The sequence below is a fragment of the Spermophilus citellus genome (genome assembly GCF_964194105.1).
Source record: "Spermophilus citellus genome assembly, chromosome: 10".
NCBI lineage: Eukaryota > Metazoa > Chordata > Mammalia > Rodentia > Sciuridae > Spermophilus > Spermophilus citellus.
Genome location: NC_138197.1, coordinates 76,863,695 through 76,890,160, shown reverse-complemented (window position 1 = coordinate 76,890,160; position 26,466 = coordinate 76,863,695). Strand labels below are relative to the sequence as shown.

The window sequence follows — 26,466 nt, the reverse complement described above, 5'->3', positions numbered from 1 at the left end:
GCTTTCTTGAGATCAGCCTTTTAAGGCATGAAGGTGGAAAAGAAGGAGGTGTATCACTTAACAGATAACCCAGTAAAATAAAAAGTCACTTTATTTAGAAGAGGCACTTTTAACATATGTGTGGTGTATGTGCATATCTGTATGTGGGTGGGGGACAGGTGAATCAGGATAATAAATACTGTGGGGGCAAAGGAATACTCCCCTGAACTAGCAGGAGGATGTGGCAGCAATGTACAGAGCCTAGGGGGTGGAATTAAGGGACAGGGAGGTGGATTCAAGGCTGGGTTGGAGGTTAAGTGGGACAAGAAAAGAAGCCAAAGAAATTGGAGGAGCGGGGTGGTGGGCCCATGAGCATGGGCATCTGGTTCTTGTGCGTGATCTTGATCTAGAAGGGAAGGGAAGGGAGCATGTTCAGAGGCTGAATCTGATACCTTGGAGATGGAGCAAAAGAACTGGGGGAAAGATGTGGCACTGTTGGTAGGTTTCTGGGGTTCTGGGGAGATCATGGTAGGGAGCCAGTCTGAGAAATCAGAGTTTTAGAGGAAGGGTATCAAGGGGAACTTTGGGTATTGGGAGGAAGTCAAGAAGGTTGTGGGATGGAAATTGAGGATCCATGGAGCCTGAGGATTCTGTTTTTGGCAGGCATAGGCAATACTTACTGTACAGGGTGTTTGTATCCAGGGTTCCCCGTCAATTTGCATGGGGAGGGTTTTTATGGTGCTGTGGGAGATCAAGGAAGATTGGTATAGATTTTTTTACTGACCAAATATCAAGACTCTGGTTCCCCTTGACCCTGAGACCCTTTGTCATTGAGGATGATCTCTAGCCCTTCCCACTATTCCCATGCCCTCTTCCTTTCTTCCCTCAGACTACTGACTGGAATCTTCCTTACTGGATGGTGATCTCAGAGCACTTGGCCAGCCGACGTCCAGCACTCTTGAGCTTGGTATAGATCTGGCCCATTTCAATTGCACCCTCCAGCCCCACTACTTCCAGTCGTTTGTCACTTGGGTCTGCAATGAGAAATAGGGAGATAAGTTTTATAGAGGCAGTGTTTTCCCAAAGGGAGTCACACTTTCCCCTTAGTCCTGCCCACTCAACTCCCAAGGGTACTCCTCTCACCTTGTACACAAGTTTTCAAGATATCAGGGTCAGTGATGACTTTAGCTGTTGTGCCCAAGGCCTGGTTGATCTCACAGCTATCCCCATGGGGTCTCTTGATATCACCCCAGAGGTTGGAGCCACCGTGCATGCTAGGTATGTTCAGCACTGCGATGCCTTCTAGGGACATGTTACTCAGATCCAGCGGTTTCCCACAGATCTGAGGGGAGTGGGGCACAACCCCAGTTGGGAAGAGCACAGATCCTCACCTCATGGTATAATCATGGATGTAACTGTTCCCTTGACTATGTAATAAACTAGGAAGGCCAGGATTTGGAGGTTTGCAAGAGATAAAAGGAAAAAAGGAACTAGTGCATCTTGAGGACTTAGGAAGTCAAGGTTGGAGAGCTGGGAGGTCAAAGAAGTATAAGTTCAAGAATATGGGAAGTAGGGGCTAGGGTTGTAGGTCAGTGGCAGAGGACTTGCCTAGCACATGTAGGCACTGGGTTTGATCCTTAGCATCACATAAAAAATTTAAAAAATAAAATAAAGGCATTTTAAAAAAGAAGAAGAAGAATATGGGAAGTTCCTTGGGGCGCCTGTGCAGGGAAACGCTTGGCTATAAGAAGCAGAAAGGACGTAGAGTAGGGTCTCATCATACATACCTCAACTGTCAAAGACTCCTCCAACTTTTTGCATGTTGAGAAGATGGATTCAGATGTGGCAAATTCGAAGTACCATAGCTTGTTCTTCATTCTGTAACAGCCCCAGCACAAGGCCCAGTAGGGAGGGAACAGGTTATACAGTGGTGGTAGAGGTGGTAAATAACAGGGAAGAGCATCAATCTCCCAACTCCAAGGGGAACAAGGGTAGCTTTATTTTGCGGAGGTGCGGGGTTTCCTAGAGGTATCACTGCCCATCTAAACATTCTGAGTCAAACTTGGTCACAAAGCCAGTCCCTGACACCATGTATGCCCATGCTCCTCCCCTTTTTCCTTCACCTGCTATTGAACTTCTCAGGATATTTCTCTCGCATGATGTGAAATCGGTGAGCAATAGAAGCATCCTGGAGAGTTAAGGGCATATGATATCAGAAACTGGCCTAATCTCAGAGCATATTCATGTTCGTGTTCTCTCTCTCTCCCTCCCTCCCTCCCTCCCCCTCTCCTGCCTCTCCAGTCTACATGCAGCATGTTCCACATGTTCCACATTCTTTATTTGCAACTCACACCACTATACCCCATTTCTAATTTCCCCATATCACTGCTTCTTTAACCTCTCCCTTCCCTTTCTGTCCTCCTCCAGCCTCTGCCTGCTTAACCCCCACTTCCACCCTTCCCCCTGTGCCCCAGTCTACTGACCACACCAATGGAGAAGTAGTTATTGATGATTTGAAAGGGGACTGGATCAGTCTTTTCTTCAGTTTGTTGGGGTATCACTTCCAGGGACCATCGATCTATATATACCACCGTACTCATCTCTAATTCCCTGAGAATCTTTGCCAAATTCTCTCCTTCATACCCTAAAGGTGGAAGAGAAGACAGATTAGCACTGAGCCCTGAGTCTTCCAGAGCCCTCCTCTTATCCCCAGATCTGCAAATCTCCAAGAACCCTCTGCTCTGGTTCTGCAGAATCTCCTAGCCATCAACAGTGAAAGGGTAGGGGGCTGGGGATGTGGCTCAAGCCTGGCATGCATGGGGCCCGGGTTCGATCCTCAGCCCCACATACAAACAAAGATGTTGTGTCCGCGGAGAACTAAAAAATAAATATTAATCTCTCTCTCTCTTTAAAAAAAAAAAAAAAAACAGTGAAAGGGTAGGATGTGCAGCCTCTGTGGACCAAGGTTAAGAGGGGTCAGCCTTGCTGGGAATGGTGGGGCACACCTCACCTGTAATCACAGTGGCTTGGGAGGCTGAGGCAGGAGAATCTCAAGTTCAAAGCCAGCCTCAGCAATATGGCGATGCCCTAAGCAACTTAGTGAGACCCTAAAACTTTAAAATTAAAAGGGCTAGGGATGTGGCTCAGTGTTTAAGCACCCCTGGGTTCAATCTCCGGTATAAAACAAACAAAAACAGCTACAAAATTCATCTGGAGAATTGGAGAGAACAGCTAGGAAAATGCTGAAAAAGATGAGTAAAAAATGGGGACAGTCTCCCTCACTCCCTCATGCTTTCTTGCTTCATTCCAGCAGGAAGAACACAGAATAAAGGAAGTATCTAAACAGTATGATACTGGCACAGTGACTAGAATAAGCAATTTAATGGTAAAGAATAGAGCTGGGAATGGTGATGCACAACTGTAATCCCATGCAGGAGGTCAAGGCAGGAAGATTGCAAATTGGAGCCCAGCCTCAGCAACTTATTGAGACCCTGTCTCAAAATAAAAAATAAGCTGGGAATGTAGCTTGCCCAACATGTGCAGGGCCCTGGATTCCATCCCTAGCATCACAAAAATAAATAAATAAAAATTAAATTAAATAATAAAGATAAAATAAAATAAAAAATAACTGAGGAGGATTTAGCTCAGTGCCCGGGTATTCAATCCTCAGTAACTCCCCCAAAATAAAATAAAAATTTTTTAAAAGGGCTGAGGATATAGCCCATTGGTAAGAGTAGTAGTTACCTAGCATGTAAGAGGCCCTATTCTTAGAACTTAAAAAAAAAAAAACAGTTTTCAAAATAGATTTCAACATATTTGGGAATTTAGCATACTATAACATTTCAACTAAATAGAGAAAAATAAATTATTCAGTACATGGTACTAGATGAAGAAGTCTTTTTTTTTTGGCACCAGGGATTGAACCCAGGGGCACTTAACCACTGAGTAACATTCCCAGCTCCCCGCCTTTTTTTTTTTTTTTTTTTTTTTGTATTTTATTTAGAGACAGGATCTCACTGAGTTGTTTAGAGCCTCACTAAATTGCTGAAGCTGGTTTTGAACTTGTCATCCTCCTGCTACAGCCTCCCAAACTGCTGGGATTACAGGTATGCACCACTGTGCCTGGATAGAAGTCACTTTTTAAACCAATCTGAAGCAAAAAAAGCAAGTATGAAAAACTAAAGCAGTAGGGTTGGGGATACAGCTTCATGGTAGAGTACTTGTCTAGCATGTGCAAGTGCCTGGGTTCAATCCCCAGTAAACAATATAAGCAAAAACAAACAAGCAAACAAAAAACAGGATTTGTACTAGAAGAAAAATGAGTGAATTTATTTTATAATCCTTGGATGAAAAGGTCTTTATAAAGCATAATAGGGCTGGGGTTGTGGCTCAGAGGTAGAGTGTTTACCTAGCATGCGTGAGCCACTAGGTTAGATCCTCAGCACCACATAAAAATAAAATAAAGGTATTGTGTCCACCTACAATTAAAAAATAAATGTTTTTTTAAGCATAATACAAACCTAGGTGCCAAAGAAGATGGATAAATGTAATTATATTAAAATTTAAAACTTTTGGCCTGGTGCTGCATGCCTGTAATCCCAGCGGCTCAGGAGGCTGAGGCTGGAGGATTACAAGTTCAAGGTAAGCCTCAGCAACTTGATGAAGTCCTAAGCAACTTAGCAAGACCCTGTCTCAAAATTAAAAAAAAAAAAAAAAAATTATAAAGGGCTAGGGATGTGGCTCAGTGCTTAAGTGTTCCTGGATTTAATTCCTGGTATTAAAAAAAATTAAACTTTTGTATGGTTAAATAAACACACACCTAAAAAAATATAAAAACAAGGCTAAAAGGCACATACATAATAGGATTAACTTTCCCAACATTCAAAAAAATGCTTATAGAACTAGGAGTGTAGCTCAGTGGTAGAGCACTTGCCTAGCATGCCTGAGGCCCTGGATTTGTTTCCCAGAACCACCCACACCAAAAAAAAAAAAAAAAAAATTACAAATAACTATATTAAAGTCAATAGAAAAATGGGAAGTAATGCAAATAAGCCTATCACAGAAGAAATACAAATGACCAATATGCACAAGAAAGATAATCAATATTACAAATAATTCAAAGAAATATAAAATGATTAGTTAACTTTTTGTTAATCAAATTAACAATTTATAAGAAATTAAGAAAACTGTTTATGAGTTTATGAGTAAACTGTCATTCTCATTTGTTGTTAGTTCGAGCATGAAATAATAACTCATAGCCAGGCACAGTGGCACAGCTACTCGGGAGGCTAAGGCGGGATGATCACAAGTTTGAGGCCAGCCTTGTCTAGCCTTAGCAACTTAGTGAAACCCTGTCTCAAAATAAAAAATTAAAAAGATTGGGGCTGTAGTCAGTGGTAAAGCATCCCTGAGTTCAATCTTCAGTAACCAATAAATAAAATAATATAGCCCAGTGGTGGAGTATCCTTGGGTTCAATCCCCAGAAGTGTAGGAAAATAAAAAACAAAAACACCTCATCTTTGGAAGGCAATTTGGCAATTTTTAATCAAAGCCATTTCAAATTTGATCAAAACAGCTAGGCATGGTAGCACTTTATAATTCCAGCTACTCAGGAGGCTGAGGCAGGAAGATCTTAAGGTTGACCAGCCTGGATCACTTAGGGAGATCCAGTCTCAAAACCAAAAATAAACAGGGCTGTAGGTATAGCTCAGTATGGGATTCAATCCCAGAACCATGTGCACACCAAAAAAAAAAAAAAAATTATATATATATATATAAATTGTTTTGACAAAACAATTACTTTTAGGAATTTCTCCTACAGAAATTAATACACATGTACAGAGATGGATCTTTGTTGATGTGCTCTCTGAAATACTGGAAACAATCTAAATGTCCACCAGTAAGGGAAGGCCATATAAATTATGGCAAATTCATGAAATACTGTGCAGATATTGGATATAGAGTGAAATATATCTATATGTACTAGCATAGAAAGATTTCCAAGATATATTCGATGAAAAGGAAGTACTAGAACAATCTGTCTAGTGTGATTCCATTTATTTGTTAAAACGTCATATGTGTGGGTACACATACATGTGGACATATAAAAACACAAAAATTATGTTGGACATGGTGGCACACTCCTGTGTAATCCCAGCTACATGAAGGCTGAGGCAGGAGGATCACTTAGACCCAGGAGTTTTAGGACAGCCTAGGTAATTCAGGGAGACCCATCTCAAATAAATAAAATTTAAAAATAAAAGAACCTTACATGGCAAAAGAGACTGCAGATGTGATTAAATTAAGGATCTTGAATGAGAGAATATCCTGGATTATCTGGATGGTCCCAGTGTAATCACAGGGGTCCTTAAAAGTGAAAGAGGAAGGCAGGAGAGAAGAATCATAGAAGAGGTGACAACAGAAGCAGACATCAGAATGATAACATTGCTGGTTGGACGTGGGACCACAGCCAAGGGATGTAGGCAGACATTAGAAACTGGAAAAGGAAAGGTAAATGATTCTTCCCTAGGCTCTCAAGAGAAAATCAGTTCTGCTACTTCCTTGATTTTAGCCCAATGAGTCCTATTGTGGACATATGACTTTCCAGAACTGTAAGACAATAAATATGTGTTGCTTTAGGCCAGCATTTATGGTAATTTGTAACAGCGAGAAATGGGAAACTAATAAAGACTATTTAATAATTCCTCTTTTTCTGCTCAGCCATTAAATATGGTGTTTACTAGGATCTTGCTGTCCTTATCTCCTTGGGTAATCTCATCTCCTGTTAGGCTATCAACTACCACCACTGGGAATAGATGACTCTCCAAGGTGTATCTCTATCCCTGACTTTTCTTCTAAATTCCTATTAGAAATAGACATCGATTTCTATCTTCCTACCACATCATCTCCATCTGGTTACTCCAATGACACCTCAGCTCAACATGTCCAAAAGTAAATGTATCTTTCTTAAAATGGTCTTGCTTACATAGTCCCCATCATAACAAATGGCACCCCCATCTGCTCAGCTCAGTCTCTAAACCTAGAAAGTGTTCTATGCTTATCTCTACCTCCTCCCCAGTAATCCAGCAGATATCAAATGCTGTTTCTTCTATCTCATTAACTCCACTGCTGTTCTTGGCCTTTATGTTTATCATCTCTTATCTGAACCATTGCAATAAAGGTAATTTCCTATCCTATCTCTTTCTTTTTTTTTTTTAAACAGAGAGAGAGAGAGAGAGAGAGAGAAGAGAATTTTATTTTTAATATTTATTTTTTAGTTCTCGGCGAACACAACATCTTTGTTGGTATGTGGTGCTGAGGATCGAACCTGGGCCGCACGCACTCCAGGGAAGCACGCTACCAGTTGAGCCACATCCCCAGCCCTATCCTATCTCTTTCTTCACCTCTTATCCATGCTCCCCAGAGCTCCCACAGTGACACTCCTTTCACTTCCTTCTGTTCAAACCTTATGGGTTTTTTTTTTTAATGCTGACATATAATTTTCATTTATATTCTTATAGTCATTATTCAGGTCAAGTCAGCAGAAAACTGCTTTCAGAGTCTCATTCAAGAACACACAGTGAAGACTCAACATATCTAATATCAAAGTGACTAGTACCAAATGAAAAATTTAATTGTTGTGGACTCGAAAACTAGTTTAAAAAAAATTGGTCAAATGGCTAGGCACAGTGGGGCATGCCTGTAATTGCACCTACTCAGGAGGCTGAGGCAGGAGGATTGCAAGTTTGAGGTCAGCCTCAGGAAGATCCTGTCTCAACATAAAATAAGAAAAGGGTTGGGAATGTAGCTCAGTAGCAGTGTACTTGCTTAGCATACAAGAAGCCCTGGGCTCAATTCCTAGTAACACACACACACACACACACACACACACACACACACACACAAAATGTTGTATATCTACATACCTCAATGGCTCAGTGGCTTGAAAGGTAAAACAAATGAGTGACTAGCAGAGAACAAGAGGATTGTGGAGAATTGAAGAATATATGCACCAGTTCAGAAATAATCAAGTTCAACTGCCCACTGTGGCATACTCCTGTAATCCCATTGACTGAAAAGGCTGAGGCAGGAGAATGGTAAGTTTGAGTCCAACCTCAGCAATTTTGTGAAACCCTGTCTCAAAATAAAAAATAAAAAGTTGGGAGTATGGAGCTCAGTGGTAGAATGTCACTGAGTTCAATCTCCAGTACCACCAAAAATAAAAATTAAAAAAAAAAAGATTAATTCCAGAAATTCAAAAGGCTAAGGGTGGGCTGGGGTTGTGGCTCAATGGTAGAGTGCTTGCCTATCACATGTGAGGCCCTGGGTTCGATCCTTAGCACCACATAAAAATGAAGTAAAGATATTGTGTCCACCTACAACTAAAAAATAGATATTAAAAAAAAAGAATCTGAAGGCTGAGGCAGGAGGATCATAAAGTTCAAGGTCAACCTCATCTACTTAGCAAGACTCTCAGCAATTTAGCCAGACTCTGTCTCAAAATAAAAAATAAAATGAACTGGGGATGTACCTCAGTGGTAAAGTGCCCCTGGTTCAATTCCCATACCAAAAACAAAAAAAAAAAAAAAAGAAAGAAAGAAAGAAAGAAGAAATAATCAAGTTCAAAGAAATTGAAAACACTGCAAAGCAAACTACAAAATAATACAAAATCATTTCTGTAGGCTTTCAGCTTGCCAACTTTGGCAGAGTGTGGATAAAAACTCTTCCGCACAGCATTAATAGCTTCCAATAGCTTCCATAATCTGTACCTGCTCAACTGGGTCCTCCCTTTGTCCATCTCCCACCTTGCAGCCTAGGTTCCAATCACAGACACCACCATGTTGTTTGTTGTCTCCTCTGGCCTTTATCACTTTCCCCACCTAGAATTCTTTCACTCTCCTTAGCAGACCTTTATTACCTAATCTCCAGTGAGATTTTGAAGCTGAACTCTGAACATAACAGCTTCAATACCAAGACACTTCAAACACAATCTGCCCTATGCTGATCTAAAACTCTTTTCTTTGAAAGGAATAAGATTAGAAATGGGAGTACAGTTAGTAGACTACTGCAATAGACTCAGAAAGAAATGATAGTGACTGACTGAATGAATGAATGACCACCTTTTCATCATTTGAATGAATGAATGAATCACGGACAAGCTCCCTTCTAGCTTCATTACTCTTCATCTGGCTTAGCTCTTATATAACCTTCCTCATTCCCACATGATTCCATCGACCCCCACTATGTTCCTTGGTCCTCTGAGCCCTAAGAGTTGTTTAGGAGAGACAGACATTTATTTTTAGTTTTATAGGAAAGAAGACAAGTCACCCTTGGCCTTTCTAGGCTCAGAATATGTTCCCTATTTCTTCCAAAACTCTCTTCTTTTGGTACTCACTCATCTGTGCCTCTTTTTCCCCAATGCTCTTTCTATACCAGATGCCTACATTACTCCCAATGACTTTCCCTTCTAACCAACTCCCTCCAACCCCTAGCAATTTCCAACCACTTACCTCCTCCCCACCTTAGGCAACGAGCCAGATCATTTCCAGTGCCCAGAGGCAACACAGCAACAGGAGGTACAACAGGCAAGTTGATTTTGTCTGGGGAGGCGGGTGAAGAGATATATGGGGAGAGTTGGTTCTGGAAGACCACTGCCCCCATATTCCACCTAGAGCTTCTCCTTGCACTGACCAATGGCCTCTAGAATCCAGCCTACTGTGCCATCTCCACCACACACCAAAATACGGCTGTCAGGAACATCTTTGAAGAATCTGAGCCTGAGACAAAAGGGGAGAGAGAAATGATGAAGAATAATAGGACTGAGGTTATCTAATTCCTGGACAGCAGATTACTTCTTTTTTTTAATGTTTTTTTTTTTTTTTTTTTTTTTTTTTTTAGTTGTAGATGGACACAATACCTTTAGTTTATTTATTTTTGTGTGGTGCTAAGGATCGAACCCAGGGCCCAGCAGATTATTTCTTGTGTCTCATTTATATTACCTTTTCCCCCTTTTTCAAAAGACTTGAGTTTTGGGCTAGGGGTGTAGCTCAGTGGTAAAGTATTTCCCTAACATGCCCTGGGTTTTGTCCCAAGCACCTTAAAACATGATTAAATTTTTTTTTAATTTGCTTTTTTTGTTGGTACCAGGGATTGAACCTGGGTTGCTAAACCACTGAGTCACATCCTCAGCCCTTTTTTGTGTTTTATTTAGAGAAAGTGTCCCTTAAGTGTTGCTTAGGGCCTTGCTAAGGTACTGAGGTTGGTTGGCTTTGAACTCATGATCCTCCGGTCTTCAGCCTCCCAGGTTGCTGGAACTACAGCTATGTGCCACCACATCTGGCCATAAATTATATATATATAAATTATATATCCCCCCCCGTACCGGGGATTGAACTCAGGAGCACTAGATCACTGAGCCACATACCCAGCCATATTTGTATTTTGTTTAGAGACAGGGTCTCACTGAATTGCTTAGCACCTCGCTTTTGCTGAGGTTGGCTTTGAACTCGTGATCCTTCTGCTTCAGCCTCCCTAGTCACTGAGATTACAGGTGTGCACTACAGCTCTTGACAATAATTTTTAAAATAAAGAAGACTTGAATTTCTAGAAAGAGAAAAGGACAGTGGAGAAAATTATAGCTACTCCTTAGTGGTTAGGGGGAAAAATGGTATCTTCATCCCTTGAAAACAGGACAAAGGGCTGGGGTTATAGCTCAGTTGGTAGAGTGCTTGACTTGCATGCACAAGGCCCTGGGTTTAATCCCCAGCACCCAAAAAAAAAAAAAAAAAAAAGAAAGAAAGAAAGAAAGAAAACAGGACAAAGATGGAAAGAGAGCTGAGAGGAGGAGATACCTTAGGGAAAGAAGCATTCGAAATTCTGGTGTCTTGGGTTCCCCGAGGCCTCCTCTCTCAATATGCACTGTTTACTGTTTTCTCTCAACATGTATAGACACAAGAAAACACTGTGATATGGCCCCTAGCCTATACTCACCCTTGTTCAGGACCATCCTTTAGGAGGTTGATCACCTGCCGAGGGTTTAGTATATATTGGAACTTCCAAAGGACCCTGTGTGAGTAAAAAAAGGCAAGCTTCATGTTTTCCTCAAGGTGATCCAACTAGATACACATATTCCTTTTCTCCCTCCAAGCTCTGGCCCTCCCTCTACATCTAGAAAGACCCAATGTTTTTTTCTTTTTTTTTTTAATACTTATTTTTTAGTTTTAAGTGGACACAATACCTTTAATTATATTTATGTGGTGCTGAGGATTGAACCAGTGCCTCATGCATGCTAGGCGAGCCCTCTACCACTGAGCCACAACCCCAGCCCCCCTAATTTCTTTTTCCTCACCTCAGTCCCTGCTTTCCACCACTCTTGGGATTGACAAAGACTAGAAGTGGGTGGGTGTTAGAAACAGGGTTGATCTGCAGTTGGGGAAGAAAATAAGAATAAAGAAAGCAGGATTTTGTCAGTGTTAAAGTGGGTCCTGGAGACAGGGGCAGAGGACTGGCATTTCCCAAATGCTTTCCCCCTCCTTCATGTTCTCCTCTCCACTCCTACCAGATGGAGCCTCTAGAAATCAGGCAGCACTTCCCAAGGATTTCCCACGTCAGTCCCTCCCATGTCAGCTCCAGCCAAAAACTGACCCCACCATGAAGCCCAAGACCTCAGCCCTGTACCCGTAGAGCTTCAGAGATGCACAAATTTGAGTCATCCGTGGTCTTTTGGCTTGTTTTGCTGTGTTTGCGTTCCTGTTCAGATGCCTGGGAGGGGAGCAAAGCAGAGGGAAGGAGAGCTGGATTGTGTATAAATCCCTAAACAGATGGGCCTGATTCGAATCCTAGAAGTATAGGGTCTCCTGTTCTAAATGGCATTCTATGTGTCTCACCAGGACGCTGGGATAGATGGAAGATGGAGGCAGGATGTGATCCCGGAGCAGCCCACAGTCACACTCAGAGCCCACGGCTTGCAGGCAGTCATCATGAATCTGAAAGCAAGATGGGCATACAGGATCATGCAAGGGACTCTACCACCTTTCAACTTGGGTCTGGATTGGAAAGAGAGCCCTTGGGAGCGAGGACAACTACAGCTGTAAAGGAGGTAGGACTGAGGAGGCCTGTGGAGAGAGGGCCCCTTGAGGAGAGACCAGAAGGCATAGACTGGAGGGAGAGCTCTCACACCTCTAGGTGGCACCATACGCAATGCAGCCCGGTTAGACTGTGGTAGGTCCGGATCTTTTTCTGACAGCGGTCACAGCGCCCGGACTCACAGCCTCCTCGCACCCACACGTGTGATTGGACCTTAGGGAGAAAGACAGTTCCTAGTCTGCAGAGACTGGGGGAGGGAGAGGCTGAGGGGGAGCAACAAACTAAGGACCGGGACCAAGATGGGGGTGGCAATATGGGGAGTGGGAGAAGCTTCGAGGGATCACTCACACCAATGTCTTTCCGAGACTTGGCATAGGTGCTGACTTCACAAGGCAGGGCCTTCATGGCACACTGGTCGTGAACAGTGTATTTACAGACTGGCGGAAAGGGAAAAAGGTCAGAGCCTTAGCTGCAGTCCTTTCCCACATCTGTTCCTTACTTGGGAGAAAGGCTCACCCTCTGGAACAAGACATCAAATTCCTTGCTTTCAAGGGTGTAGCAGATAATTAATTTTTTTTTTGGGGGGGATTCACCTCCAAAAACTGTGACTTCTTCTCATTCCTCCTCCTAAAAAAGCAACTACCACCCTAAGCCTGTCTCCACACCATCCATGGGCCAGCTGGAATTAGGCTGGATGATCTAAGGGAGGCCCAGAAATAACATTATCAATAATAACTAATATTTATTTATTTCTTGGTATTATGGATTAAGCCCAGGGGAGGTCTATACCTACCTACATCCCCAAACCCTTTTTAAATTTTGAGACAGGATCTCACTAAATTGCTTGGTTGCTGGGATTACAGGCATGTGTACTAAACCCAGCCAATAACTACTTTTTGTATGTGTGGTGGGGGAGGGTGCCATGGATTGAACCCAAAGGGGCTTAATCACTGAGCCACATCCAAAACCTGTTCTTGCTAAGTTGCTTAGAGTCTCACTAAATTGCTGAGGCTGGCTTTGAACATGTTATCCTCCTGCTTCAGCCTTCTGAGCCATTGGAATTACAGGCATTCACCACTGTGCCTGGCTAACTACTTTTTATTGCATTTTATAGTATGTGATTACAATGTGTGAAGCACTTTTCTTTTTTTCTTTCTTTTTTTTTCTTTTTTTGCAGTACTGGGGATTGAACTCAGGAGTACTCTACCACTGAGCTGCATCCCAGCCCTTTTTATTTTTTATTTTAAGATAGGGTCTTGCTAAATTGCTGAAGCTGCCCTTGAAATTGTGATCCTCTTGCTTCAGCCTATTGAATAACTGGGATTACAGGTGTACACCACCATGCTTGGCTGTGAAGCACATTTTTTTTTTTTTTTGGTATCAAACTATTTAATGCTCACAATGACTTCATTTTCAGTAGAGGAAACTAAAGCTTAAAAAAGATGCATGAGACAGTGGGTTTGATCCCCAGCACTACAAAACAACAAGTTATGTGGCTTTCCCAAGATCACATAACTAGTTAGTAGCACAACCTAGTATTCAAACCCATGTCTTAGTTCAGAGTGTCATGCTCCTGCAGATAATTGGGCTCCTATCTTCTCCCACACTCCCAGGTCCCATTACTTACGGTTACAGCTCAGCCCCTGTTTGCCAAGACCAATGCTCAACTCGCACAGGTTGCAGTAGACTGGTCTGGGAAATCTCTTGGGTCTCCACATGTGCTGCCCATCATCCTTCAGAGTCTGGGAGGGCACAGAGGATGCTAAGGAGTGTCTAAGCCCTTAGCAGGCTAATCTCTGACAATAGAAGCCATCCTAACAAGCTTCTTCTACTCACCATCTCCAGCCCCAGCAGTACTAGCAGCGGCACCGTAGTGGCCCCAGCTCGAACCCACTCAGCTAGGGAGACAGAGCCACTGCCATCATAGTCAATCTCTTTCATCATCTCCTGAAAAATCTGAACAGAGTGGGAAGGGACTTGGGTAGATATGCCCCTCAGAGACCTCTCCACTGTCTCCTGGGATACCCAGCACAACCCTCCTAGCTGAGGGAACAAGGTGGCCTATCAGAGACAGGGTAAGGCAGACGTAGGATCACCAAAGAAGAAGGCATAATAAAGAACAGGGAGGAAGAACTGCCTTACCGGCCTCAGCTCTGACACATCCCAATCCAAATATTCAGCCACTCGTGTCATCTGGAGTATGATTCTTTCCACTTCCTGGGGCAAAGAGGAAAAGAGCCACAGCCATACCCCCATTGCTACTGCCACACTAAACTCTTCTCCAGAAACCACGGTTTCTGAGCTCCATTCCCAGACCTCTCTCTCATTCTTAGGTGCTTCTGCCAAGTAAATAAATGTGTTTGTATATTTGCAAGTCAGCTTCCAGTTCATGTCTCCAGGCTTCTCTTTTAGGGGTCAAGAGCTTAGGACCTACTCCCAAATTTAGTCCCTAGAGGATTCAATGTCTTCTAGCCTTCTCTCTCTTTTTTTTTTCTTTCTTTTTTTTTTTTTTTTTAGTGCTGAGGATTGAACCCAGGACCTAGAATGTACTAGGCAAGCACTCTACCACTGAGCTACATTCTCAGCCCCTTCTCTGCTTTTTACCCTGGGGCAGGAAAGCACAGACAAGTGGAAGCACACTCCCTTGCCCAACATACAGGTCCCACAACTCACTGAGCTGTCCAGGATCCCATTTCCGTCCGTGTCATACAGCTTGAAGGTGACTGTGGGGTGTTTTAGGGAGGCTGGGGTCAGTTTGTGAGAGATAACTAAATAATCACACCAGAATACAGGGGAAACAGAGATAGGGAAAAAACTTTTGGGTGAATAGCCTAGGACTTAGGGTGGAACTGAAAAAGGAGACAAAAAGGGGAGGAAAGCAGGCATGGATGCCACCCTCAGTGAATCAGATGGGGGAGATAACACACATTCCCATATCCCGAGAACATCCCAGACTGCCTACATAAGAATGTACAAGATGTGGGAATTCGAGTGACTATGAGGGATGGCATTAGGTATAAGTAGTCTGGAAGAACAGAGGAAATGGGCCCAATCTCTGGCCCCACCTTTGTCTGGCCCTGTCAACCTTTAGGAATCCTGAAAGAATGAGGGAAGGGAGGCTAGGGAATGAATATCTCCCTTTTCCCTCACCTTTCCTCCCCTCTCCCAGTCCAGAATGGCAACTCACATTCTAGCTTATCTTCTGGCCGGCCACCCTCCAGAAGGGAAAAGTAACAGGAGACATCACTGAGACATACCACATTTGCTACAAAAAAGTACAGCAGAACTGAGGTCAGGGCCCCTCCACTTTGGTTCTCTTCTCCTTTGTTTATTACAACTTTCCCCCTTGAACTTTCCTCCAGCTAACTCCTAGTCCAGCCTTACTACCCTCCACCGCTCTCTCCTGACCCACTCAACATGTGACTCAATTCAACCTCATCCTCAAACACACTAATTTTACTTTTCTTCCACAGGCCCAGCCCAGTCCTACCATGAAACATACCTTTCCTTACATTCTCTTTTAAGCAGTGATCAGTGTGGAAGGAATGAAACAGTGCCAGGCTTAGGTGATGGGGAACATTATCCACTTCCAAATAGATTTTCAGGAATTGCTCAAATCCCTCATAGCCAATGGCCTGTGATGGAAGTGAGCATTACTCTGGGAGTCTGCAGGGTAGGAGTTGGGGACTGAAGAACTAGGAATAGTGGGCCCAGATACAGTAAGTGCAAAGCTGAGAAGCATTTGAAACAGTAATATGCTTCTTGGCAAGCCAAATCCAAAGGATCTCTTATTTTGTCTTAAAGCAAAAGCTGCAATGACAATGGACAATGGGGCATTTAGAGGTGAGCTGACAAGAATAATCCCTGAAGTGGGGATTCCAATGGAGTGGCAAAAAAAAAAAAAAAAAAAAAGTTGATTAAGGAGCAGAATTTCCAGCTGCCACTCACATCTCCTTGGAGATATTTGGCCATCTTCTCGTTCTCGAAGAGTTTTAGGACATCACTGACCTTTTGGTTGGAGTCTAGGTGTGAAGAGAGTAAGAAAAGAATATTAGTCCATCTTGGTATCTTGGCTCTTCTGGCCTTCTGCCAGAGTCCCACTCAGACATCCAATGGGAAAAAAAAGATTTGAATGAGATGAAGGAAGAATTCCAAGGAGAAACACAGAAATACAAAGGGAAAAACATTTCAGATCTTCTAACATGGTACCACTCTTTTCTCTTCTGGGGCTTGCAGAAAGCAGTCAAAGTATACAGAAGGTAGGTAGAGAGCTGAGACCCCAGGCATCTCCCTATCTGTTTTTCTCCCTTACACAGTCATGGGTCCATATGACAGACTGGCTTAAAGCCACTGGGGAAACTGGGGCTTGATGGGGAAAATATAATAGGAAGAAAGAGGGATTCTTTGGGTAGTCTCCAGAACTGAAGAGCTGGGAGGAAGGCTCACATTCCATATATTTTTGCAGCTGGGCAAAGTCTTCAGGGCTTAATAGTCCCCTTTCCTTGGCCATCTTTCTGTTTTTCTGAATGATGGCCAGAAAGATAGCTTCGTAGTAGTACTTCTTGCGGTTTGTCCTCTTCAAAGGGTAGGCCTGAAGGAAGATGACAAGAGCTACATGGAGAAGAGCCAGCTGTCTGGATTTCTTTGCTTCTGTCTGATCCATTCAGTCTTTACTCCCACTGTGATTTCTGTTCTTTCCTTCTCTGTGTCCCTCCCTAAACCTCTCTTTCTCTATTTTCCCTTACAGAGCCTGTCCTCTATCTCTGTTTCTCTGACTCATTTCTTAACTTTCTCTCCTTCATTTCTGGATCTTTCTCCCACTCTGACTTCTCCCCAAATCCATCTTGATTCACCTGACCCTCATCACCTCCCCACCTTCCACCCCTCCTTTCCAAGTCTATATATGTTTATATGAATATATCTCTGGCCTGTTTCTGCGTCTCACGCCACCCCCAGTCTCTGCAGTCTCTTCATAGCCCGACTTCTCTTCCATCTCAGGTCTGCAGTCCCCACCAGCCCTCCGGGTGGTTCTTACTAAGCTAGCACGCCTCCCAGGCCAGGACCCCATCTTGCTCCGCCTCTACCCGGGGTCCCCAGGGCGCTCAGCTACACACTTCCACGAGCCACCCACGCCCCGCAACGACCTCTAGCGTTTCTGACGCGCGACACAGAACCAGCGCAGGCTGTGGCTGGGTCCCTAGCTCTGGCCCCGCCTCGCTGTGGAGCTCCACTGGGAAAGGGTGGGAACCCAGGCGCGCGGGGCTGGGAGGAGGTAGTGGTAGAATGCTCTGTGCACCAGTCTCATTTCCCAGGCGCCGCACCATGGAGCTGCGTGCTGGAGTCTTGGATGCCAGGGTCTTCCTTCCACCCTCCTAGGTTTAGGGAACCCCAACTTTCTGCTATTGGACCCAGGAAACAAGGAGGAGCTCTCACGTGGGTATTGCTGATTCTCACATCCCAACCCCCCAAACAGGGACCAAGTTGCAGAAGGCGACTTGCCTTGATGGTTCAATAACAGCAATAACAATAATTACATGTTACAGCTGAACGTGGTGGTGCACGCCTGTAATCCCAGAGACTTGGGGGTGGGGGCGGTTTAAGGCTGGAGGATCCCTGAAGCAGGAGGGTCAGGAGTTCAAAGTCAGCCTCAGCAATTTAGGGAGGCCCTAAGCAACTTATCGAGATGCTATCTTAAAAAAAAAAAAAAAAAGTCTGGGGATATGGCTCAGTTGTTAAGCGCCCCATGGTTCAAGCCCCAGTACCAAGAAGAAAACAAAAAATACGTAATTACATGTTACAATAGTAAAGGGTACAGCATGATTTTAGAGTCAAACAGAACTAAAAGTCAGTTCTATTTGGTTCCAATTCTTAGCTCTGATAGTTCTGTGTGTCTTGGGCAAGTTAAATCTGTAAAGTGGGGAGAATGATACCTAGCTTTCACAATTATATTAAATAATATAATATATGAAAAATGCCTAGTATAATGCCTTGCATACAGGAAGCCTATTAAAATGGTAGTTATTATATTAAAAGTTAAGTTTTTATTATTTATTTTGGATATTGGGGATTGGACCTCGAGGCACTTTACCTCTGAGCCATGTCTCCAGCCCTTTTTACTTTTTATTTTGAGACAGGTTCTCACTAAGTTGCTTAAGACCTCACTTAAGTTGCTGAGGCTGATCTCAAACTTGCAATCCTCCTGTCTCATCCTCCAGAGTCACTGGGATTATAGTTGTGCAGCACTGCATCCTCCTCCCCACACCTGGCAAAGCCAACTTCTTGCCTCAACTGGATATCAGCTCCTCCAAGAGAGCTTCCTTGACTGTTCCATCTTAAAATGGTATTTCTTCTTTGTTTCCTTCATAGAATTTATCACAAGTAGAAATTATCTTCCCTATTTGTTTCTTAGTGCGTGTGTCCCAGGCAGTGGGGGAAGGGGAGTTACTGGGATTGAATCCAGGATAATTCTGCTTCTGAGTTACATCTACAACCCTTATTTTTATTTTATTTTTTGTGGTGATGAGGATTGTGGTGCATGCTAGGCAAGCACCCCACCACTAAGCCACATCCCCAGTCCTTATTTTTATTTTATTTTGAGACAGGGCTTCACTAAATTGCCCAGGCTGGCCTCAAACTTGTGATCCTCCTACCTTGGCATCCAAAGTAACTGGAAATTTGCTTTTTATTTACTGTTCTCTTCTATCAAATGTGAGTTCCATGGCTGAGTCTGGAGCTCAGTGGTAGAGTGCTTGCCTAGCATGTGTTAGGCACTGGGTTCGATCCTTAGCATCACATACAAATAAATGTAATAAAATAATTATTTAAAAAAATGTGAGTTCCCTAAGGGCAGGAACTTGTCAGTCTTGTTTGCCAATATAGTCCAAGTACCTAAAAGAACGCCCAGCATATAGTGAGTGCTCAATATAGGTTATACGAATGATTGTATAAAGCAGGGGAGTCTTATTTTGGAACTGTTAATCAGTATGATTAAATGGATAGCAGAGTGTCTACTTAACAGTAAGGAAAGGATGAGATAATTTGGAACACATACAGTAGGTGGTAAATCAATAGTTGGTAAAGGAGTAAATGATTCTATAAAGCATTTATTGAGTTACTTCATCAAACATTTTGACCTCCGTTTACTCCTTTGGGGCTTATGAGGTCAGGCAAAGCAGGGAGGCCTTTAGGGCCTACAATAGTTCAGCCCCCTTCCTTTCTGATGGCGCAAGAACCTTCTCTGCAACTTCTGCCCTTGGGACATCTCTGCTGTCCACCTCTATGCAGTACAACATTCCTGTTCCAGGGCTTTCTGGGAACACTTGGAAGAGGGTCCTGGGACACTGACATCCTGGAGAAAAGATTACCCATTTGGCCTTTACCAATTACTATAATTCAACTTCTGCTGCCAACAGATCTAATGAATATATAACAGTCTTAGTATCAATAGGGCCTGCATTGCTTAATTAGCCCTTCTGATTAACCCCTTGGGGATTCTTACATTACTCCAAAGTTCTGGAAAAACAGAATCTGAGGGAGAAAATGACAGCGCAAGGGTAAATAAAAGAGAGGGTAAGACCCTTTTCCTTGTCTCTCTTTTCACAATGACTCAACTTGTTTTTGCCTCTTCCTAGCTCTCCAGGCCTTAAACCTGGAGAAGTAGTATGTAGTAATTACTATATATTAGTAACCACTAGTTACTAGTTAACTAAGAAAACGGACTTTGGGACAGGTTTGTGGTATAAGCCTGTAATCCCAGCACTTTGGGAAACCAAGGCAGAAGAATCCCAAGTTTGAGGCCAGCCTGGGCAACTTAGTGAAACCTGTCTCAAAAATTTAAAAAGGACTGGGAATGTAGCTCAGCGGTAGAGCACTTGTCTAACATAGTGAATTCAATCCCTCCTACCACAAAGGGGGCAGGGATGGACTTTCAAATTAGGCATAGGTTAAAATTCTAGCTTGTGGATGAGTCATTTCATTTCCTTGAATCTCAGTGTTGTATATGTATGCATAAGTGCCTCATGAATGCTGAGTAAGCATACTGCCACTGAGCTATGCCTCCAGCCCAACCTCAGTTTTCATCAGTAAAATGGGTACCTAGAGAAATCTGTCACAGAGTGGAGATTAAATAGGATTGTACAAGCAATGTATATAACAAACTGTGTGTCACAAATAATTCAATAAACATTAGCTATTATTCTACCTAGAGAAGGATATGTGGCATAATGAAAAATTATGCCACTGAACCAGAAAGGCACAAGTTCTAGGGACTTCAAGCAGCAGTGAAGCTCGGGTGTATACCTTCCACCCCTTTTTATATATCAGGTACAGACATATAGTAATGTCAGAATCCTATACTTTGTTCTGGAATTTTTAGAAACTAGACTGTTAAGAGTCCAAGGACATCCCTGGGTTGAGCTCTTGGACATAAGGACTCCTGGATCTGTTCAATCTTCTTTTTGACTTCTTTTGTTGAAAGTTTGGATGCCTCTGGGGGTGAAGGACAGCAAGCTGCAGGATCCTGGGCCCTTAAAGATCTGGAACAAGTTCAATTTTGTCCTCTAGCTCCATCCCAACCCTGAGGCTATAACCTGGGCTAGTCCAGGCGAAAGCCAGGGATAGACGGGTGGGGTCTGCTGCCTGCCTGCCAGCTATTTGTGACTCACTCTACCCTTCTCTCTTCTGGTTTCCCTACCCACCTCTTCCAACTTGGAGCAAAAGGAATATGTTGATTTAAAGGTGAAGAATGCTACAACATCCTCAGCTGGGAGTTGCCAATTCTCATATTTTACAAAGGAGGAAACTGAACAACAGAGCTCAGTGGCACATGCCTTTATATCAAGGTTATCAGGAGGCTGGCCAGGAGGATCCAGAATTCAAGCCCAACCTGGGCAACATACTGAAACACCCTCCACCCCATCTCCAACAAACAATCAAACAAAGAGAATGGAGGAAAGTAAGACTTAGAGAAAATGACTGTCAGAGTCTTAGACTCTGACAAAAAGAAAAAGACTGTCAGAGTCTTAGACTGTAGATGTGCTGTCCTTACTCCATCCCACTAAATCTTAGTATCTCTCATTCCCTAGATCTAATTTTAAACATCAAACACTAAAATTGGTGTTAACCAAGAGATAAATATTATTGCTAAAGCCAGTGCTAACATTTAAAGTTTCACATTCCAGGTCAGAAGCTGATCATTACTCAAGAATTAGCTATGTCCCCAGGACATTCAGGCTGTCCCAGCAAGAATCCCCAAGGGGCAGGCATTCCTAGTTTGAGGGCTCAGGCCTGATTACCTGGGCCTCTGAATCCCTTAACTCTATCAGGGACTGTATCCTCTTCCTCTCCCAAGACTGGTAAAAGGTCTATTATTCCCTGTCCATTCCTGTTTCTGTAAGTCAGTGGTCCCCGAGAGAGAATTATTTGGCCTAAAGCCTCAAAATTCATTAAACCTCCACAAACATCGCAGACGATAGTGTTGTCTGGTTAAGGGGGTGGTACATGTGAAGGGTATCATTGCGTAGTACTGGAGGAAGTTACGATATTGGCATGGTTGTGGGGATGTGGCCATGTATGTTCTGAGGCTGAAGAGATGTCTAACACTATTTGCATTTCTTCCGCGAGAAGACTCATTTCTTTTACTTGAAGCTGAAAAGTGGGATTCAGAATCAGGGATTTTTAGAAACTAGCTGGTGACAGGTGTGGAAAGGATGAGGATAGGAAGTTGGGGACCAGGAGGACAAATAAGAACCCTTCTCCACCTGTGCGGCACTGTGGAGATTCCAAAAGGGACTTCCTTGGGAGTCGGGTTCCCAAGAAGCAGAGCTTCATCATCCTTCCAAGTGACCAGGAAGGATGGAAGAAAATGTCTGTGGAGAGGCTGCCTACGCGGTTCTGGCCCAACCCTCCCCCTGCCCGCGGCGTCCCAGCGCAAACCCTTCTAGCCACTCACTCCAGCTGTTACGCTTCCTCCTTCGCTGCCTCGCAGCCCCAACCCAGCCCGCGAGGCGACCCCTTTCGAGGCCGGCCTCCTACTCCGGTGGGAGAACGTGGAAGGGCGGGGTCTCTACCTTGCCCGAGGAGGGCGAGCGGTCGGAGCTGAAGCGCTGGCGCTGGCGCTGGCGCTGGAGGAGCTGGAGCTGGAGCTGGGCTGGAGGGGACGGGCCAGGCAGACGCAGCGGCCTCGGGGCCGCCCCAACTCCTGACGACACAGCTGCCCGCCCCCCACCCAGCCTGCTCATCTGCCGCTCCCGCGCCCCCAATACCGGGAACTTCGAGACCAGAGAGGCCTGTTTCCAGATTTCCAGTTCAACATAAACTGCTCCCTGTCCCCCGAATGTCTCCAGGGCTCTGTTCTGTACCACTTTCTCATTTTCTGCGCTCCATCTAGTCTTCTAGTGCCTGGGGTAGCTCTGCTTCCATATCCCCTTCTTTCTAATCACGGCCTCTCCCCTCATCCCAAACCTGGGAAGTTAAGAGCAGAGGCAGGCAGATGAGAAGAACAGCTTCACAGCTGTCCAACCACCCATCAGTTCCCCTATCCTAATTGCTGCCACCCTGGGCTTCCCTGTTCAACTCCTTTCCATCCACCATGACTTCTCACCCAGGAGATCCCACACTCCACTTCCTGAGATCCAGTCGCCTCCCTTCTTGCATGGCTTGCTTGACACTTCTTGAGACAATCTGTCAGCCTTTCAGACTTATTCCTCCAGTCTATGGACACCTCCATGCAAAACTCATATCCTCTCCCTAATTCTAGGGTGCAAAGAGCTCTCTGGTCTGTGTGCACAATTCCTCTATGCCCTAACCCTCCCATTTTACCTACTGACCTCAGCAAGTGATGCAGAAAGCCCTAGTCAAAAGTAGGGGCTAAAAGGAGATCCTTTCAGTTTCTCTTGCCTGGAATCTGTTCAGGAGCTGTCAAGGCTCTTGGGGCAGCATGGATGGTCCTCAGGCTGGTAGAGCAAGGGAGAGAGACACGGCCTAGGGACTTACTGTTAAGACCTGGGGACCCAGGCATCCTGCTCCTTAGCCCCGCCCCAACCCCTAACTCCCTCCTACCCTTCCTTTGAAGTAGGGCAGAATGACAAAGCCTTGAGTTCCTGGAATAGTCCCTCTTACCTTTGAGGTGGAAGGAGGGGGAGGAGAGACCTCTGACTGGGAGTGTGTATGTGTATGTGTGTGTACACACATATATCACATACACAAAATATATACTTATGCTTGGTAGGGGTCACAGAGGAAAAGAAATTAATGAATGCATGAGGCCCTCTAGTGGAAACAGAGGGAGGCAAATAATTCCCAATTGTCTCAAGACAAGCTAGTTGAAGAAACTGCTCCACTTTTTCCAGAAATATGGCTGCTGAGTAGTAAGGTTTGAGAACATTATTATATCTAAACTGGAGATCTCCAGCAGAGATTGGAGGAGGGGCTGTCTCTGCAACTGTGTCCTCTCCAGGTTTTATCCTCAGTCTTTTTTTTTTTTTTTTTTGGAACCAGAGATTGAGGAGCACTTAACCACTGAGCCATATCCCCAGCCTTTTTTGAGACAGAGCCTCACTAAGTTGCTGAGGCTGGCCTCAAACTTGCTATCCTCCTGCCTCAGCCTCTAGAATCACTGAGATTACAGGCATGTGCTCATCCTTCACTTGGAAAAGTATTTGCTTCATTGTTAGCAAAGGTTCTTTTTTTAAAAAAATTTTTTAGTTGTTGATAGACTTTTATTTTATCTATTTATATGCGGTTTGAGAATTGAACCCAGTACCTCACACATGTCAAGCAAGTGTGCTACCACTGAGCCACAGCCAGAGCCCCAGCAAAGCTTCATTTTTGTGACCTCCTTAGTCATGGCCAACAAATACTTTTGAAGGCCAACTATATATCAGGTTCTGTACTTAGTTCTGCAGGATAGGCAAAAACAGCTCAGTTTAGGGACTGTAGAAAAGAGTGTAAATATTATAAAGCTTCTCTGCTCTGAGTATACAAGTAAGAATAGGTCCATAACCCCTCTTCCAGTCTTTACATAAAGTTAAAGACACGCCTTTGAAGACTTTTTTTTTTTTTAACTTCAATGGGTGTTATTTGTTTAGTAAGGAATAAGATGAAATCAATCTTACTCTAGCCTTCTTTGTATCTTGTTTGGATCTGTGCTCCATCATACCCCAAGTTAGTAATTGAAGGGGGGAAGAAAGGCAAAGAAACATCTAAAGAGGAGGCATCTAATGCCTACAGTTCCAGGTGCTCATTTCTGTAGTCAACCACATCATAAAAGTCAGAAAGAAAGAAACCGCAATGAACAAAGGGAAAGGAAAAAACAACAGCCCGTTCTCCCCAGCCTCTTTTTACCCCCTTCCTCCTCAGGGTGGGGGGGTCACATCCGGGGCCCAGGGCTGGGTACTAGGCTGGTCTACTAAGCAGTCAGTTGAGTTTCACTTCCTGTCACCCAGAACTGGGGCAGGAGGTTTTGGGGCACAGTGGGGGATTAGGGTTAGGTAATGAGTAGTGCCCACTTTAGGATTCCCCTTGCCGAACAGGCCCACAAAGACCATTCCTTAGATACTGATGTAGTCCACTAATTTTTAAAGGCTTCCTATCATACTCACCTCTTATTAGTTACAAGGCTAAGGACAGGATGATGGATGGGGCAGGGCTGAAGCACAACGGAGTCTGTCTTGGACTCTTGCTTTAGCCTTCCTAGTAGCTGGGACTAAGTGTGTGTTGCCCTTCCCATCTGTATGTAAATAGGTTTATTTTTTTGTTCTGAGGATTGAACCCAGGGCATTTAACCACTTAGCCACTTCCCCAGCACCAACTCCCCTTTTAAAATTTTATTTATTTATTTATTTATTTATTTTTAGGGATAGGTGGACACGATGTCTTTATTTTACTTTATATGGTGCTGAGGATCGAACCCAGTGCCTCACACATGCTAGGTGTGCATTCTACCTCTGAGCCGCAATCCCAGCCCACCCAGCCCCCTTTTTATAAAATATTTTATTTAGAGATGGGGTTGCTTAGGGCCTTGCTAAGTTGCTGAGGCTGTTTTTAAACTTGTGATCCTCCTGCCTCAGACTTGCCACTGGGATTACAGGCATGCACCACCACACGCATGGTTTATAGTTTTGTTTTGTTTTTTTTTTTTTTTTTACTATTGAAAAGTTTATTTAACAAAAAGTTTAATATGAAAATGTACATGACCTGATTTTTTAGGTCATAGTTAGTCCTTTTGGAGAGGGGTGATGGATTTCTCTGCTGAATAGTCATTATTTGTTCCTGTTCCAAAACTTCTAACATGATGATACTATTTCCTTGTATTACCACCATTCCACTATTATTCTGTTGCCCATTAGTTGGGATATCCACACACACATTCATCTATCACAAGATTCTTTTTTTTTTTTTTTTAAAGAGAGAGTGAGAGAGGAGAGAGAGTGAGAGAGAGAATTTTTAATATTTATTTTTTTAGTTCTCGGCGGACACAACATCTTTGTTGGTATGTGGTGCTGAGGATCGAACCCCGGCCGCACCCATGCCAGGCCAGCGCGCTACCTCTTGAGCCACATCCCCAGCCCTCACAAGATTCTTAAAGGGGTCAGATTCCCCATAATATTCCTTGGACATGTCTGGCACCATTTAATTTCAATGATAACTTCTTGTCCATAAATTTTTTCAGCCCAAGAGGGTGAGCTTGGTTTATGTTGTGTACTGAGCAGGCTCAGAGATGCTTTTTTTTTTTTTTTTTTAATAGTTGTAGGTGGACACAATACCTTTATTTATTTATTTATTTTTATGTGGTGCTGAGGAATGAACCCAGTGCCTCTCACGTGCTAGGCAAGTGCTCTAACACTGAGCCACAACTCCAGCCCAAAGATGTAAATAGTTTTTAAATAAATCTTTTTGAGACCTGGTGAGTTGGGTCCCACGTAGAAGTCAAGGAGAAGGGAGAACGGAAAGAAAGCACAGGTGTGGCCCTGAAAAAAACTTCTGAGGTTTAATTTGCTTAACTAAGGTCCTAGTCAGCCAATTGCTGTTTTTATTTTTGTTTTGTTTTTTTAACTAAGGCATGCTGCCTAGTGTTAGAGGTGGTCACTAATATTCACAGAGATACTGTGGGCATTAAAATAAGGGTTACAGAGGAAGGTAAAGGGGTTGCTGAAGAAAAATAAATAAGGGGATGGAGGAGCACAGAGTCCGGATACCTGAGGAGAGGAAGCTGCGACTCGCCCCTCCCAGGCCGAAAGAGAAACTAGTTTAACAGGATTTAGCCCTGAGGAATTACAGCTACCGAGGAGTGGGGGAGGGAGAACTTTGGGGTCCTTTGAAGAACAATTGAGGCTGGAGGCAGGGCAGACCTGCCAAGGGAGTGACCGTGTGGGCCGCTGGGATTATGGGCTAGCTATCCCGCTT

General features: G+C 43.8%; 1 protein-coding gene and 1 pseudogene across 6 annotated transcripts; both read right to left on the bottom strand.

The window, feature by feature from the left end:
• Positions 1-81: 81 nt before the first annotated feature.
• Positions 82-22,975, bottom strand: DGKA (diacylglycerol kinase alpha). 5 transcript variants are annotated; one of them, XM_081310123.1, is made up of 24 exons: positions 22,890-22,975; positions 16,510-16,654; positions 16,012-16,085; positions 15,566-15,698; positions 15,251-15,328; positions 14,737-14,786; positions 14,206-14,280; positions 13,900-14,019; positions 13,691-13,805; positions 12,412-12,500; positions 12,157-12,276; positions 11,865-11,963; positions 11,656-11,739; positions 11,327-11,400; positions 10,969-11,043; positions 9,670-9,755; positions 9,489-9,578; positions 2,463-2,623; positions 2,103-2,167; positions 1,767-1,857; positions 1,123-1,321; positions 893-1,013; positions 660-720; positions 82-385 (listed from the first exon to the last, which is right to left on the bottom strand). In XM_081310123.1, the coding sequence occupies exons 2-24, from the start codon at positions 16,571-16,573 to the stop codon at positions 293-295; spliced, it is 2,217 nt and encodes a 738-aa protein (XP_081166249.1). In that variant the 5' UTR covers positions 16,574-16,654; positions 22,890-22,975; the 3' UTR covers positions 82-292. The 5 variants fall into 5 exon arrangements, with proteins under 5 accessions (XP_081166249.1, XP_081166250.1, XP_081166248.1 ...); XM_081310124.1 differs by lacking the exon at positions 22,890-22,975 and adding an exon at positions 22,131-22,259; XM_081310122.1 differs by lacking the exon at positions 22,890-22,975 and adding an exon at positions 17,099-17,146.
• LOC308658274 (small nuclear ribonucleoprotein G-like) lies at positions 22,495-25,741 on the bottom strand (annotated as a pseudogene). Its single transcript has 3 exons — positions 25,633-25,741; positions 25,258-25,434; positions 22,495-22,524 (listed from the first exon to the last, which is right to left on the bottom strand). The product of its transcript is annotated as a small nuclear ribonucleoprotein G-like (transcript).
• Positions 25,742-26,466: the final 725 nt, after the last annotated feature.

Excerpts from the sequence above, each read along its gene's own strand:
- DGKA (XM_081310122.1), bottom strand. The coding sequence starts at position 17,131 with ATGGGGTCCTGGCCTGGGAGGCGTGCTAGCTTA. Across the intron at positions 14,787-15,250 it reads GCCAGAAGATAAGCTAGAAT|TCACCTTCAAGCTGTATGAC; the intron begins GTGAGTTGCCAT and ends AACACCCCACAG. Across the intron at positions 1,322-1,766 it reads AGGAGTCTTTGACAGTTGAG|ATCTGTGGGAAACCGCTGGA; the intron begins GTATGTATGATG and ends CACTCCCCTCAG.